The sequence below is a fragment of the Ptychodera flava genome, chromosome 18, assembly GCF_041260155.1.
Source record: "Ptychodera flava strain L36383 chromosome 18, AS_Pfla_20210202, whole genome shotgun sequence".
Taxonomy (NCBI): domain Eukaryota; kingdom Metazoa; phylum Hemichordata; class Enteropneusta; family Ptychoderidae; genus Ptychodera; species Ptychodera flava.
This window is the reverse complement of record NC_091945.1, coordinates 17,334,396-17,350,629: the sequence shown is the minus strand read 5'-3', so window position 1 is coordinate 17,350,629 and position 16,234 is coordinate 17,334,396. Positions and strand designations below refer to the sequence as shown.

General features: G+C 37.1%; 1 protein-coding gene and 1 long non-coding RNA gene across 6 annotated transcripts in view; one reads left to right on the top strand and one right to left on the bottom strand.

The window, feature by feature from the left end:
* Positions 1 to 1,356: 1,356 nt before the first annotated feature.
* On the top strand, positions 1,357 to 10,079 carry LOC139117033 (uncharacterized). The gene is made up of 3 exons (XR_011548443.1): positions 1,357 to 1,479; positions 1,894 to 2,123; positions 9,526 to 10,079. It is a non-coding gene; the product is annotated as an uncharacterized lncRNA (long non-coding RNA).
* LOC139117030 (PTB domain-containing engulfment adapter protein 1-like) overlaps positions 2,312 to 16,234 on the bottom strand; it is a 59,854-nt gene continuing 45,931 nt past the window's right edge. The window contains exons 11-14 of one of the 5 annotated variants that reach the window (XR_011548437.1): positions 9,561 to 9,689; positions 8,452 to 8,561; positions 7,941 to 8,109; positions 2,312 to 6,280 (exon numbers count right to left, since the gene is read on the bottom strand). Coding sequence is in view for 4 of the 5 variants with exons in the window: in XM_070679839.1 (XP_070535940.1) it covers positions 8,032 to 8,109; positions 8,452 to 8,561; positions 9,561 to 9,689 (317 nt within the window). In the remaining variant the exon portion in view is untranslated. Of the gene's footprint in view, positions 6,281 to 7,898; positions 8,110 to 8,451; positions 8,562 to 9,560; positions 9,690 to 16,234 lie in introns of those variants that run through there. The other 4 variants (XM_070679837.1, XM_070679839.1, XM_070679836.1 and 1 more) reach the window with 4 other exon arrangements.

Genomic DNA, 16,234 nt, shown 5'->3' with positions numbered 1-16,234 from the left:
AACTAATCTATTTCGTAAAATACAAATTACCACAGCGACTAACACTAAAAAGTTGACTCACATACGAGCATTGATGAAATAAAAAACCTTTGTCTATTCAGATCCTTCAATCCACCATTTTTTTTTCATCACTCATCTCTTGTGGATCACTCAAGCAACGATATCACACGTCTGCTTCCTTTAAGTGAGGTACAAAAGTTCAACCCTTTGTGCCCTTTTGCACACTGTGTTGGAATTCAAACCAACTGCCCTCCAATCACCGGGTACACCTACATACTTCACTGTCTGAAGCGTGCGGAGTCAGACAGTGCCTTGGTTCTTAATCACATGTCTGTTTTTCTCTTCTACCACGGCTTGAGGACAACACTACAGATAACATTCAAGTTACACCGCCAGTCGAGCATTGTTGTACACAGTGTCCCAGAAACTTCCACGTCATTGAACCAAGAAGTCAATACAAAGCACAACCTTCTGTCTGACCATCTCTTTGGATTTAATGTATTTTTGAAATAAAGTTCATGACCTCACCGACACAAAAAGGAACTACACCCACACATCGCTAACCAACAAAACACAGCCTTTGCTTGTCTTGTTCTAACCTCAAAGCCCTCCTGGATTTCCGATAGAAAAAGAGAACTGACTTTTCTTGTGTCGATATGTCTGGAAAGCAGCGTGAAAAATGCCTCCTTTAGGCGATGAAATGTCTACGTGGTTGTCTCTGAAAGTGCAATTTCAGTGAACAGGAACTTCCCTAGACCTGGCTACACTTGGAAAAAAAACAATTGTTCTGTATCTGGAGGGGACTTGGAATGTACTGATGGGTTAGACGGACGATACACCATGACACATTTTTGTCATAATCATTCAAATCCTTGCATTTTCACAAGATCATCTGCGATGACGACCTATCGTCTAGGGCTTCTGTTCATTCCGACAAAAATGAAAAGATTTATTGTCATTTATCTGACGAATGAGGTACTGAGAAATTTCTGGATTTTATAAAAACTCTATGTAGAGCTCACCTCAGAACTGACCTAGTGGTAAGGGTTGGACGTTAGTCACTGAAAAATTTAAAGTGCCTCTGTGAAGCTGACATTTACAAATTGAAAATGTCTGCTTATTTTGTCCGCAGACAAATTCTCGTTATGTGTGGTGTACTTTGTAAAATGAGCTTGCTTCAAAAGTGCGTTCTAAGATTTGAAGTAGGAACGTCCCAAAGTCTTGAAACTGCTGCATCCAAATCCATGCATTTATCACATGTTGATACTGTGCATGTTGATACCTCTGAGTAAAAAGACATTTGCATATGGGTGATTTACATAAAATTTACATACGATTTACATATGAACAATAAAAGACGAAGCCCATCAAAGCTACAAAGAGTGAAGCAGCAGCATTTGATGTGTAAATGTCACAAGTTGAAATGCAATGATCATGACTGCATATCGTACATCTGGCCTGCACAGGTGCATTAACTCTGTAAGTTACAGATATGATTTTTTTGTAACATTTAATTTCAGTACAGACTGTGCCAAACTAAAACATCTCCACAGTGTTACTAAAATACATGTTTCATCAGTGCAAATGATTCAGTAACAGCTTTCTTGTTTGTAACACATTACTGACAAAGTTCTCTGCACGGTAAAAACAAGATTTCACCCCTCTATACGAATTTCAATCTATTGTAATTAATTGCTACCATAAATTCTTCTCACAGAATACCCTGAGGAAACACCTTGAGGTTAGCCTTGTTCGAAATTATAATATGAAAATGTTTCTCATCAAATGGTGAATGGTGAAAATAGAACTGTTTTTCCTTGCCGTAACATTTTGCAGCTAAATAAAAACAGACGCAGGTTCCTTTTCTTTTTCTCAAAAATGTTCCTTGTACAGGAAAACTGATATGGATGATCAGGAAATCTTGAGTCACTGGAGGTTTGCTAATGACTGGGAAATCTACAGGTTCCAGGAGTCTTGTCCTTGTCTTTGTCACCAAGGTAAAAGGAAACCTGCAAGGCCATAATCATCTCTGGGCAACTGGTTGTTTGGGGGAGAAACAGGCTGATGCTGAAATGGCCTCCTGGTAGCAGCAATGGATCACTCTCTCACCAAGGACAACACTGGCAAGTACAAATGCCGCTGTTTTATCCAAAGAATACAGCGACACAATTTGACAGTCCGTACTTATTTCTGATGCATGTACACATACCTCAATGATCCTGATTATTTCCACAAACATGACTTCCACAAGAATTTATGCATGAAATCAGACAGTCACGTGTTTCTCATACAACCACTTTAAAATGTACACTTTTTTCTCATTTCATATACTATTTTATTTGCAAAGACAACTATAACATCGCCGATTTCTCAAATTATACATAGGCAGGAGAAGTGTTTCAAAAAGAAGCTTTTTAACATGAAAATAGATTTATTGCATAAAATCAGCTATATTGCATGAATTTTGCACACAGATGCACACATTTGTCTCTACTCATTCGTGTAAACCAACATTCTGTGCTCTATGTCTCTATACCTTCCAACTTCACTTTCGACGTTGACATGAATCAACATATACGTCTACTATTAATTCATTTTCTCATTTCATTCTTACTTTAGAGCCCCATATGCTGTAACTTTTGGTACATTTTCGATTATTTTGGTTCTGTTTGTAAAATTTAGTTTCTTGTGGTACTCCCAACTTGTCCAACACAAAGCCTGCATGCATGTCATGTCTAATTTATTATGAACACCACCATTGTAGATCGGACACAGTGTGTTGTGTTGCCAGGGTTGATTCCTCAGATTTCAACGTACTTTCTGGAGAAATTTGTTTTCAAGAACCAAAATCATGGAAAAAGTAATCAAAAGTAACAGCCCTCATAAAAACACTTGTCAGTTCATTATTGCTTTCAAAATAAATATATCAGTTCTGTTCAGCAAAAGCAAAAAAGGGACAACTTCACATAGCCTTTGCTCCATGTATTGAATATTTTTTTCCAAAAGCTCTTTGTAAATTCTGGAAAATTTGTTGCAAACTCCATGATCTTCAGCAGCTTTGCAGTTGGCATGCAACTTATTTCTGTTTTCTTTACAGGTACACTTTGTAACTTTCGGAAATTTATCAGTACTTTTTATACAGTATACTGAACATAATTCTGAGCAATCTCCCTAAACAAACGCATGGAAAGCTTGTACCACATTATCTGTTGAACGTTTGGCATACGCATTCAACTCTACATTTGCTTTGTATTTTTCAATGATAACAATCTTTGGTGCACCGGCATAGCTTTTTCAAATTGAAAAAAAAAAACACAAATAATTTGAAATGTATTCAACAAAAATACTCAAAATCTACTGTCCTCATCTAGTTCAGCCATATGCCATATCAACATTTCTTGCATTTTTGAAAAAAAAGATCAGATATGAAAAACAGAAATGTGTTTCTTACTTACATGCACATATATGTGATATAAATATTGCAGATTTGATAGACGGGAAAATTTCATGATAATAATTTTCAATGTGTTGGAGAAAATTTTAAACATCAACAAAACAATGGCATAAGAACTTCAATGTAGGATAAAAAACGTAAATTCTTCAAATTCCTCACCTCTAAATTTTAATTGAGATTTTCCCTGTGGAATTTTAAAATAAAAGTTGGGTTTTTGAGATCGCAATATTTGGAGATCCAAAAGTGATTTCAAAACATTAAAACTACAGGATTTTTATCCTACATCAATTTCTGGGTGTGAAATTTCCTGTTTTGCTCCGAAAGGTAACTTGTAACTGATGATTTTTTCATTATTTTTATTTTTTAATGTCAACTATAGGTTCTTGTTCAACTCCCCAAAGCATGTTGAGATACACAGTATGAAGCTTGTCAACTCAGCCTATACATGTGTAAACTGCATTGTTATTGTTGACAAGTGAATTCTGGTCAGGACTAGAATTCCAATGTAAACAATAACAGTGCATTTTACACCTACAGATGCTTGGTGACAAGCTTAATATAGATGTTTCAACATGCTTTTGGGAGTCTAATAAGAACTTGCCATCGACATACAAACAAAAACAGTGAAAAAGTCATCAAAAAGTTACCGGTCTTTTAAACTTGAGCGGAACTGAAAAATTGCAAAACAGCAAACTTTTACAATACAACATGAGCTTTTGAAAACAGACTACATATTCTGAAAGAAAATGACAATTGTGAGTTGTAATCACAACGACCAAATGTAAACTGTCTTACTTTCCAGGCATTCACCATCAAGCTATGATTTTGACAGTGCTGCTGTACATGATGACGATTGCTTTTTTCAACTAGATGAGAAAAGGGTTTTCAGTTTTAGATGTTTGTGGGACAACACTCTGCAGCAATGCACAGGAACATACACACTTCCCACACCTTCTCATTTAACACACACTTCCATCTAACTTGTTAGAAACATTTTATGGTACATGTACAGCGTTTTCATTCAGAAGAAAGAAAAATCTCTGACGAGCTGTGTCATCCAAAATTTACAGCAATTCTAAAGACCACGAAACATCAAAAAAGGGAAGCTATGTTAATCATATTGATAAAAATATTGAATGTATTAAAATAAAGTTCCTTAACCTCTAGTGAGAATGACAGTTATAAAAATAGAGTTATCTCAAAGCGAAGTCACGCAGAAAATGACGGAAGTTACTAGCAATATATAATGATTCTCTGAAACAAGGTATGAAGTGAGCCATGTGATACTGACATATAAATATACGCTGGTGTTAAGGACAGGAATTTGCTTTGTATCTAATCTTGGTGTCTTTAACCCTTTGAGGGCTGTAATTTCCCCCCACTAAAATTTCTATGTGACATTTTACCAATTTTTGTGAATTTTTCTGTAATTTCTTTATAATTTTAGACCTTATAGACTTGTGCTTTCAATGGCTACAATTTTGACCAAAATTTTGAGAAAAATCTGGAAAAATTGACTAGATCTGAAAAACGTTGCTGGCTATGTTTTATTCTATAAAGGCAACAAAAGTTGACTATGGCACTCAAAGGGTTACAAGTAACGGTAAAATTTATGAGTATGGCACTTATGAAGAACAATGGAACAAACAAATGAATGAACGAATGAAAGTAAAAAGTGTGGTAAAACTTTTCACTGGGACAGTGAATTGAATGAGTTGACTATTTTTAACTGACAAAAAAAACCAAAATCTTAAAGGTTGAAACACACATTTGACAGAAATAATGAAAAGTGAACATATGAGCACATATTGAAAGTGACAAACTATGTCATGGATAATATCTAATAACAACAGATACAGAGAAAATACATGTACAGAATGAGATGTCTTGAACTGTGTTCACTAAAAGAAATGGAATTTGCTATCATAATATGACATGTGAGACTAGAACCGTAAATATTTTTGCATATGAGTTTTCATACATCATAAAATTATGAAATTACCAAGGTCCTGTTTTGGCAAGATTTGAAATCAGCATACAGTAACCAAGTCAACAGTTTGCATGCTGGGAACAGACGGAAAATCAACCAATATGCTTTCAGTGCGCTATTTTACACCAGTTATCATTACCCTCTCAAGTTTACTGGGTTATTCCATCATAATTTAGGGGTAATAATTCTTTCTTGCTTTGTGATAAATTTCACAGACAAGTTTTAAGCCTCTTAATCGCAAGAATGGTGTTTACCCTGAAATATAAACTAATTCGATGACAACATAGAAAATCAAAGTATCGGAAAAAAGATGACATAAAAAGATGTTTCCAGACACAACAAAACAACCGTCATGACATTGCTGATGAAACACTTATGTACAATGCGCCTTTTTCAATGTAAAAACAATTTGCATGTCCACTTTGCATGTCCGTAATTATCAATAACAGTTCAACAGAAAAGTGCTGATCATTTACCATGGAAACTGTTGTCATGTCAACATACAAGCTGTTACCATGGCAATGCATCAAATTTAATAATGGACAAAGTTTCTGTTTTAAGAAAATATTATTGTTAGTGTGGAAATACCCAAATGTTACAATGGAAACAAACTACCTGTTGCCATGGAAATTTACAAATTGTTGTCGTGGAAATGCATGAATTACTGAAATAGACATTCACACTAAAATTTCTCAAAAGACATAGAAAGTTATCAGAATGACTGCAGCGTGACTAGTGGTCTGTATAAAGCAACATCTTCAATATATGCAAACTTAAACAGATACCATGAAAGATTTATAAAGTCTGCTGTTTTTTTTCAAGGTAATCATTTTAAAGCGAACGTCAAAATGAACGGAGATCAACTTTGATAAGCCCCTATCAATTTCCCTCGTAATCTTCCAATATCCCTTGGGAAAACACCAAGGTACTTTGGTTGGTGTTGCCGATAAACAGGCCAATAAACATACAAGGCGCCTGCTGTGTTACCGCCATTCGATCTCCCTTCTATTTCTGGCTCCCTTTCCGGAAGAAACCATTTTGAAGCCCAAGTGGTTGACAAGAAATGAAATAAAGCGTGCGATTTTAGACCTTTAATTGTAATAATAATTTCAAACTCGATTTTTCACAGAACTTGTTTTGCATTGTTACGTGCGTCGATCCTGTTATCGTGAAGTATTTCCCGTATGCAGTCATGTCACATGACATACTTTACCCAAATTGAATAGTAAATTCCATGAGCTTGTAAACAACTGTCAGTGTGAGAGCCCGATAAAATTAGAAACATTCACATGGATAAAATTAGAAACATTCACATGGAACGACTGAAATACAGCCAGTTAGTATATCTAGTGAAAGACAATGTTGTTGTACTGAGTGAGGCCCTGATTTGACTCTCGGCGGCTGGTGAACTTCTACTCGTGGAAATGCCCAGTTCTACGGTATTTCATTATGACATCGTTCACAGTGCTGAGCGATGCATTTCTGTGTCGAATACTGGTTTGGGAAACGCCTGTCAACCATTTTTCTATGATGCTCTTTCTTGCTTAAAATTCCATTGCAAGGCAAATCGATGTCGACAGAAAAAAAAAATATGCTCACGATTTTATGAACTGGCATACCTTGATTACATCAGGGTCTCTCTATAGGCCCTAATGCAGCAGTGCACATACTAATTGACAACCACAGATAAGACAGCAAAACTCAGCCGAAATTTCCAAGATTAACTGACACAGTGTTTTATCGCTGTTTTAAATCAAACTGATTACACAATCTCTGGATACAGAAATGGTATTTTGGTGAAATTTCAGCATCAAAAAATCCTAAAACTTGACATGAGGACGTCATGTGCCGATCAACAGCATAGTGCACTGTGAACTGGCATTTATTGACTCATGGACTGTAGAGTGTAGAGAAACTGTCTATGATTGACTGCACGGAAAAGCAGTCTGCATCTTGTGAAAACAACAACATAGCAGTGAAAATTGTAATAGTCACCAGTAAAACTCTTCACAGATGAAAGGATAATTGCTTCAAACTAATAAACTTCATGTTCAGAGGATGAAAACTTACATCCGCTGTGGTCAGTGAGTGAAAATAAACAATGGCGGACGTAACTGTGTAATGAACTATACTATTAAGGTGACGGGGGTGGGCAGGGTCAAAAGATCAAGAAAGTACTGGGAAAACGTGTCATTTTCCTAACAATACTGTCTCGGGATCTCCAGCGTCCCATTGTTTTGTAATATATAACAAGTATGCCATGAGCTTTGTTGAATACACTGATATCAAACAGCCATAGCTGTAAACTGGCGCAAAATGGTTTGATCCATGCAGAAGCTTGCATAGGGAGATCGAATGGAGATAGCACAGCAGGCGCAGTGTATGTTTACTGACCAAAGTACCTCGGTGTTTTCAAAGGGGTATTGGAAGATTGCCAGGGAAATTGATAGGGGCTATCAAAGTTGATCTCCGGTTCATTTTGACGTTCATTTTAAATGTTCGAACACAGCTTGTGTCCCGCACTTGGAAAAGCAATAAAAAGAAAGTGTTCACCTTGGTGTCGACAGACAACCTGACACCATCAGCCTCACTTCTGATTCAGTGGATCCAGATCCTCCAATGAGAAATCATCATTGGCCATTGTCAGACCTCTGCCGAAGCCCTCCTGTAAAACACATCAAAATTTAGGCATAGTAAACCCTCTACAGAGAAACACTCTCGGTAAAACAGATTAAAAGTTACCTTCAATAAATGATGGAAAAAACCTGTGTTGACAGAACAAATTCAGATCATTTCCACATGCTCCCAAAATGAACGGTAAAAATTTGCACAACAAAAATGCACTAAAAGTTGTAATACGGAAGTGTACATATTTGCTACCATTTCAAAAATATCTCCAAATTAGCTGAAGAAATGGCTGTTCAGAGGAACAATTTAATTATTTTTCCTGGCCGTTTGACAACAAGTATTTTTGAGAATGTAAGAATAGCCATGATGTATAATTCACCTTTATTTCCGCCATTTGCTTGTCAATGTTGTGTATTGCAAGATCATAATCGGTGTTAGATTTTGAAGATGTGACTTCCGTGCCGGTAAATGGACCGCTACCAAAGGGATCTGGTGAAGAAATCAAATGTCATCATTAGAATTCTGCGTATCGACAAGATCATGTCTGACATACTCTCTTCTCCACACACACCCATCATGCCATTTTTCATGATTCACATTCTTTCGGGGCAAACTCCATCTCACACATTCGTCCGATAGAATCGATTTTACACAGTGACCTTGGCATATTCTATCATGTATTATGGTCTGTTCAATTTCTATATGCAAATATCATTAACGCGTACATGCATTGTACACTAATCATCTGTATTATTCCATCAAAAAATATCTATCCTTTAACTTCATAATTGATCATTCCGTCACATCTTCCAGCTACTGTGCTCCATCTTTTCCAGACAATCCTGTGCACTCAGGGAAAGTTATCAATCCCGCACTTTTATCCAAAGCATTTCGTCCCATCAGCTGATCCAAGCATCACACTGTATGTCATCCCAAAGCGTTCTCCCCCGACTTGTAATCTCCATCACATCACTCATACCACGGTCAAACCACAATCTCCATCACAAAATTGGAGTAACTACACCACACACAATCTAAGATTTCCTCTTTGACTTTCCAATGCACTATATATTCCTTTACACCAAATCACCCACACCACACAGCCCATAGGATTTCATCTTTCCTGATACATTCCTGACTTCCCTAACAACACTGCAAAGTTTTACTGTGCATCTGAAGTGAAGACATAGCATAGTTAGAGTAATACGCCTACACACTGCAAAGCCGTCAACTTTTGATTGGAAACTGTTTTGACACTGATAAATTTGATGACCCTTTTGCGATACTATAAAATCAGACTATGTTGATGCAAATGTCATCTGTTTTACTTAATTTGACCTTTGACCTCCAGAGCCTCTGTGCTTGTACCCACTGACCCATGGTAGAAAGAATAAACATATGCTAGGTTCTCATATATACAAACAGAAATTTTTCATTTTGGTTTTCTCCACAGACTGCCTGTGCTGTAGACGGTTGTTAAACACATACCGGACAGACCTTCAGATGGTTGATTTGCTGTAGTTGCAGCCGGCACGGGTCTAGGTTGAGGTGGTGGTGTTGAGTTTGAGGCAGGCTGTTGTCTTGGCCGAGCTGGCACTGGTGGTGGAGGTGCCAAGGCTGAAAACACACACACAAAAAAGATAAAAATTAATCGTTGCATCAGTACGAGGTTGCACCTGACATTATGTGCAAAATCATGCATCTTCAAAAAATGACTCGGAACAACTTGTTACATAAAGGTAAAACTTCAAAGAAAGTAAAATTTCAGTGTCAAACCGGCATTCAACATTATTTCCAACATGTTTCTTGTTCACAATATGGCTGATTCATACTGTAGCTGAATTCATTACAAATGTTAGTTTCTCCTATGCAGTAGAAAAATGATGAAATTAACTGATATGTCCTAGTTGCGTTGGAGCGACAATTCATGAGATGCGACACCATTGGTTCAAAGTAACACCTCTGTGCTCTCAATCACATGCAACAATAAAAGATCTAGTCAAAATATTCATGACACTATCAATGCAAAAATCACAAAAGTGCATCATTTTGATGACCAATATTGCTGCAAACACCCACACAAATTGGACATTGAGGTTCTCTACAACATGCAGCAGCAAAAAAATTTAAACGTAGGGCCAAAGTCCCTGAAGCTACTATAGACATGGATACAAAATTAAGTATTTCCTTACTGTATGAAATTATCTCACTAAGGTCATCCTACGGACAAGTAAACTAAATATTAAAGCTGTCTGACCAGCGGTTTTGAAAGAACAAGCAACTCAACAGTTGACAGAGCTCTGTTGAGTTATGTAGAGAATAACCTTTTGTGACACATGTATTGATGAAGAAGGTGGATATCTTTGATTAACATTGTGAGTTCTGTTTAATAAGTTGAGACTGTACAATACTCAGAGAAAGCACACTGAAGAGACAAAGGTTTGAAACTTATGAAGTTCAAGGTCATCAAAAGCATTATAAGGAATCATGTTACACTTTCATTGCACTGTTTACACAGATTGCATAATTGCTATAAATAGCACATGAGGAATCTTTATACAGCCCAGCTTTACCATAAAAACCCTATCACTTTGACCACTCTTTTAATTGACCACTCTATTTTTTTCCTCAAAAGTAATTTTATTTTATCCTTACCAAGTCAACCATAAATGGAAATTAGAACTTTCTCTATCTCTATCTCTATCTCTATCTCTATTGACTATTTTGAGCAATTTCTTTTAGATAACATACAGGGCACAATAAATGACAGTTCAGAATATGTCAAAGTTGGGATTCAGGAAAGTTGCCTTTACATGTTTTAATCCTCCAAGATGGTAAGCATTTCACTATGAACTGTCAAAAAAAGTTGAACTTTCTGATAATTCTACACTAAAATTATTTTGGCTTTGATGATTTCCTAATTAATTCAATTATTTAAAATCATATTAATTATTTTTTTCTGGGTGAATTGATAGGGTTTATACAGTACAAGAATTACATACAATGTCAGTCAAATTTTGACCAAAAATGACAAAAAAATTCCTTAAAAATACAGATTTGCATATTTCATCACAATTTGAACAAGTCTAAGTTGGGTTACCCCTAGGGACCTGTATACCAAATAACAAAGCTGTCTGACCAGCGGTTATGAAGAAGAAGATTTTTTAACAAAAACACCTTTTTTGGCATTAATTTGCCTATTTTCAACAATATAAAAAAATTAAAAAAATAGTTTCTCAAAATCATATTTTTCATCTACACAACAAATATCAAATCAGTAAGTACTGCGGTTCTCAAGATATTTGAGTGGACGGACGCCTCACAAACGGACATACATACATACATACATACATACATACATACATACATACATACAGACTGACGACGGACGCCGGACGGATACCCATCCCAATAGCTTCTATAGACTATAGTCTATAGTAGCTAAAAAGGAGCAAAATTTGTCCAATGGTTCTACTCCGGAATAAAAAGGACGCGATGCGTACGCCGTTCTACATACTCAGTACGCCCAAATAATCACGTGATGCCGGTACAAAAAAACCCACATGTGTACTGAACGCGTATGGAAATACACGTACGTCTGTGCGCGTTTGCGCACATGGCTTTGTTTGTACCGTGGTCGATTCGAATTCCGGGTTTGGCCTATTTTTGTCAGCAGCCATTGTTTGTCCAACTTTCCGCACCAAACATGGTGAAAAATCCAATATTGTATGCATCTTGAAATTTCAGGTACAGGAGGCTGGTTTTCCTATGGGAGTGGATTTTTTGACACACCCTGACTTTTAAAATCTAAACTTTAGTCACTTGAAGTATTGGCAATTTTTCCAGAATTCCTTTCCATATATTGACTTCATAGTTTCTAATCGACAGTTGTGTTTAATTGTGCTTCCACTGTGTTTTAAAACCATAAGACAAAAGTCACATGCCCACAAACATGACAGACAATCTGGGAAGCAGTAGATACCCTATGACACAGCATCATTCGTTATTCATGAGCTTGTTTAATATTTACAAGCCAAAGTTCACGTGTTTTAAATGTAGTTGTGGTGAACTTTAAAGAGGCACTCCCACTTTGTAACATTTTTAAAACACATTTTTTCAATGCCAACAGTCGATATTTGACTTGGCGACTGCGCGCGGATTGCGAGATATCGATAAAAACATGTCATTTCCCGAGCGTATTTTTCACATCCCGAAGTTTTACGATCGTTCTAATTTTGACTCGAAATCCCCCGAAGGTTTGTTGTTGTGCTGATTGACGATATTCTAGGGAGTCTACAATAAGTTTGAACGACGCAATTAATTTACTTCCCACTACAAAGACTTTATATACAGCATTATGCCTTTACCTCAGGTAAGTTTTTAAAAACTTCTCCTTAGTTTTGTCGTTTTCATTATTCTAAATCGGTTGTATTATATTTTTAACCAATACCACATAAACATCAGTTTTTACATGTCAAATATTAGCCGCCTCCGATGACTACATTTTGTCGTCTGCCACACAGTACGCCGCGCGCGTGGTATGCGCGCGTGGCATGCGTCTATGCATATCACGCGGCGGCCGCTATGTATCAACCGCACGTAACTGTGCTAGTCACCTTTGCCAATTCTGGTGGAATCAGCAAAAATTGTTTTTTGTTTATACGCCTAGTCAGTAAGACTCAGCTTTCTCCCACAGGCCATGACTGATCACCGACGCCAGTGGTACTGTGGCGTACAGCAGCGTCAGCGTAGACTCGTACTCCATAGCTTAGTTGACAATGATACCAGTGCCGAACGTTCGATGTTCGGAAGCTGAATTTAGGTGGGCCACCGGAATTCAAACTTTTACTTTTTTTGAAGACATGTTTTTATCGATATCTCGCGATCCACGCGCAGTCGCCAAGTCAAATATCGACCGTTGGCATTAAAAAAATATGCTTTAAAAATGTTACCAAGTGTGAGTGAACTTTAAAGGGCTTATAGCTGTAACTTTTGATTAATATTCAACTATTTTTCTTTTTTATGTCACACACAATTTCTTGTTCTTCTCCTTAAGGTATGTTGAGATAAACAGTATTCAGCTTGTCAACTTGCCTTGTACATGTGTCTTTCTATATTTAAGGACACAGTGCCGATAAGCTAAATGGTGGCTGTTTCAACATGCTTTGTGGAGTTGAACAAGACGTTGCACTTGACATACAGAACAAAAATTGTGAAAATAAAACTCGCAGCAACAGACCCTTTCAAGGCTCAGTTCAGAGCAAACCTACAACATTGCAGAATCCAGCATCACCATTCTCTACCGGCATGTTTCAAATTTGGAGCATATTTCTAACAAGTCCTCATCCATTGATCAAAGATAAGGTGGTGTACCTTGTCATTTGGCACACTGTAGCCCTTACAACTGTCACAGAATCCCACTCAGAAACACAATCGGTGCTGACCTTACACGGAACCTAACCCAGAAAGGAAACAGGGTGTTCAAAAGGTGGTGAATACACTGCGTTCAGCTTGACAAGTGTTAACAGCCATATATCAATTTCTCCATCATTCAGAATTCTGTCTTAATGGACAGGTTGTATTCCACATGGGACAATGCATGTCATGCCTTTGTATAGTAACTGGTTTAGGCAGAGGTGCCCTCTTCGGACAGACCTTTGATGCTAGACACAGGGACCAATCTCTCGTATGTTGAGGAGAAAGGACAATCCTTAAGTACAACATCCCTGATACTGAAGACTTAGCCAGTTCAAAGTGCTAAATAAATGTCATGGATAGAAAAGATTGAAAACTGTTGCACACTCAAAAGTGTGGAATAAAGTTGACCAGATGTCAAAAGTTGTCGATGACAGTGTCCTTTTTTCAAGGGATACAGGGTCACAATAAGGGCATGCGTACTTTGAAAAGATAAGTTTCAAACTTAAGCCAGTACTTTGGTGAAGAAAACTGTAAAAGATTCCTCAAGAAGATAGGTTGCCATGTCAGATTTTTATTTGAGTAACCAATTGCCTCAAACTTACCAACATCTACAAATTCAAATAATACCATTCTCTGCATTCATACAATGCGAAAATACTTGAATTTTTAATTTTTAGAGAAAATAGAGAATATAAGTACTTACTATTTTCTACAAATTTCAAAACAGTTTATACAAGCTGATGAACAGCATGTTATTGTAAAAAGTGTGACAGTCTGAGAATCAGTTGTTAACACATCTTACTTTGAGAAAAATGTCTGGCGGAAGGCTACACTGACAGTGTTATTTATTGTTTTCTTTGTTTTCCTATTGTACATTGATAAAAAAAATAGTCTGTACTGAAAATATACGACAAACAAATATTTTTGGCCATAAAATGTTATTATACATCCATGATGACCTCTGTGCAAATCCATTCACTAGTAAAATCTATTAAATAATGTCACATAGATTTTCAGAAAGATATAAAATACAATTTTTGTGCTTTTCTTTGAAGGTTAGCTATCAAGCATAAAGTATTTTGTCCTGTATACCATATATTTTCTTAAGACAGAGACTCAATAGTTTAGATTTTTGCCAAGTGTAGACCGAAGAGCGACAGTAAATTACCCCATGAATTACGAGCCAAAATAGAGAGCTCAAAATACACACTCTGGAAGACAGGAATTGTGCCGTCTGATTCATTATCGAATGCCTAATAAATTCCAAGCCTTTTACCACCTCAGTGAAATTCTGCACTCTGTGAAAACCATGAAGTCTCGTAGCGATGGAGGCCCCAAGTGATTATGTTATTTTTTCCTCTTTGTTGTCCGTGGGTTCAAACGAAATGGATGACTCAGAAATGGTGGTTGGGGACTCTGCAAACACTATCATGGATGCATGGATGAGTGAATTTATTTACGAGTTGAGCATCAACAAGACCATTACTATGGCAAGCCTGATGGTCCTAGGGACTATTCTGGTGGAAAATAAGGACAGCAAATCTGGGGTTTACAGTTGAATAAAGGGTCTACATCAGTAGGTACATACCTGTTGTGTTTAATGTCAAAGTTCAATATGTGCGAACCACCATTGCATCACAATTTCATTTCAAAACCGTTTCCCCACAGGTATTGTGTACTCATATATATAAGAGCAGGAGATTGTTCGTAAACAAGAGCTTTTTTTTCAAAATGGAACTACAATCAGCATATGTTCCACTGGGACACAATGTGTTTATCTGTCGACTGATGGTAGCTATTTAGCCTTATGAAACGGAATACATCAAATTTTAATGGCTGTGTGGCCCTAGAGGACAGAGCAACCTTCCCCTTTCTAAGTTACAGTACACCGAACTCTCCAAGCAACTACCGATCTCAGCAAGAAGTTTGTTGGTTCTGGATATCAAAGCACAGGATTTGCTCATACCTTGAGGGTATCCTATGGTTGTTATGATAACCACATTATCTATCGCATCCATTAGTAACGATGGACCAAAAAGTAACCATGGCAGGGGTGAAAGTAAATTAATTTGCTCTTTGGCTGGGTGCTGCAAAGTACTTTGTAATCTAGAATTTGCAGGTTGCTTGGCTGGCTTGGCAAATCCCCAGTGCCACAAATGACAGGCTAGTTTCTAGATCTCTGAGTCTGATAACCCTGAGTTCACTCTTCTTAGCATAAGTATTCTTCAATGCCACCTGTGTTCACCGGTCCACCAACCAAGTAGAATGGTATTTTCTACTCCTATAGGCAAGAGCCTGGGCAATGCATGCATCCTAAAAATTTTAATCAGTATCAACAAAGTACTTGTGTATGCAAAAACTATGTCATAACGGGGTGAACCTCTGTCGAGGATCTGCTTTGGGTTTGCTTTAAAAATAACTGACCCTGTGGGCCATGTCGGCAGCAACTGTATAATGCACACAATGACGAAAACCTAAAAGAATAGGGAGTTCAGTCATCCATGACATGGCATACCCCCTAGTATGATGTTGAATTGTAATATTGGAGAAGGTGTGCAAAGCATTATTCCCGCTTTCCAAAAAATTTTATGCAGAAATGTGAAGGTGTGACGCACATCATCTGTCACGTGTCCAGTAAGCAAAGTGATCGACTGAGAGAAGGAGACAAAATGGAACACATTTGGTTGCACAATCTCATTGGCTTTTTTGTGTTTCCTAGACTAAACATAAATAATCAATTTGGT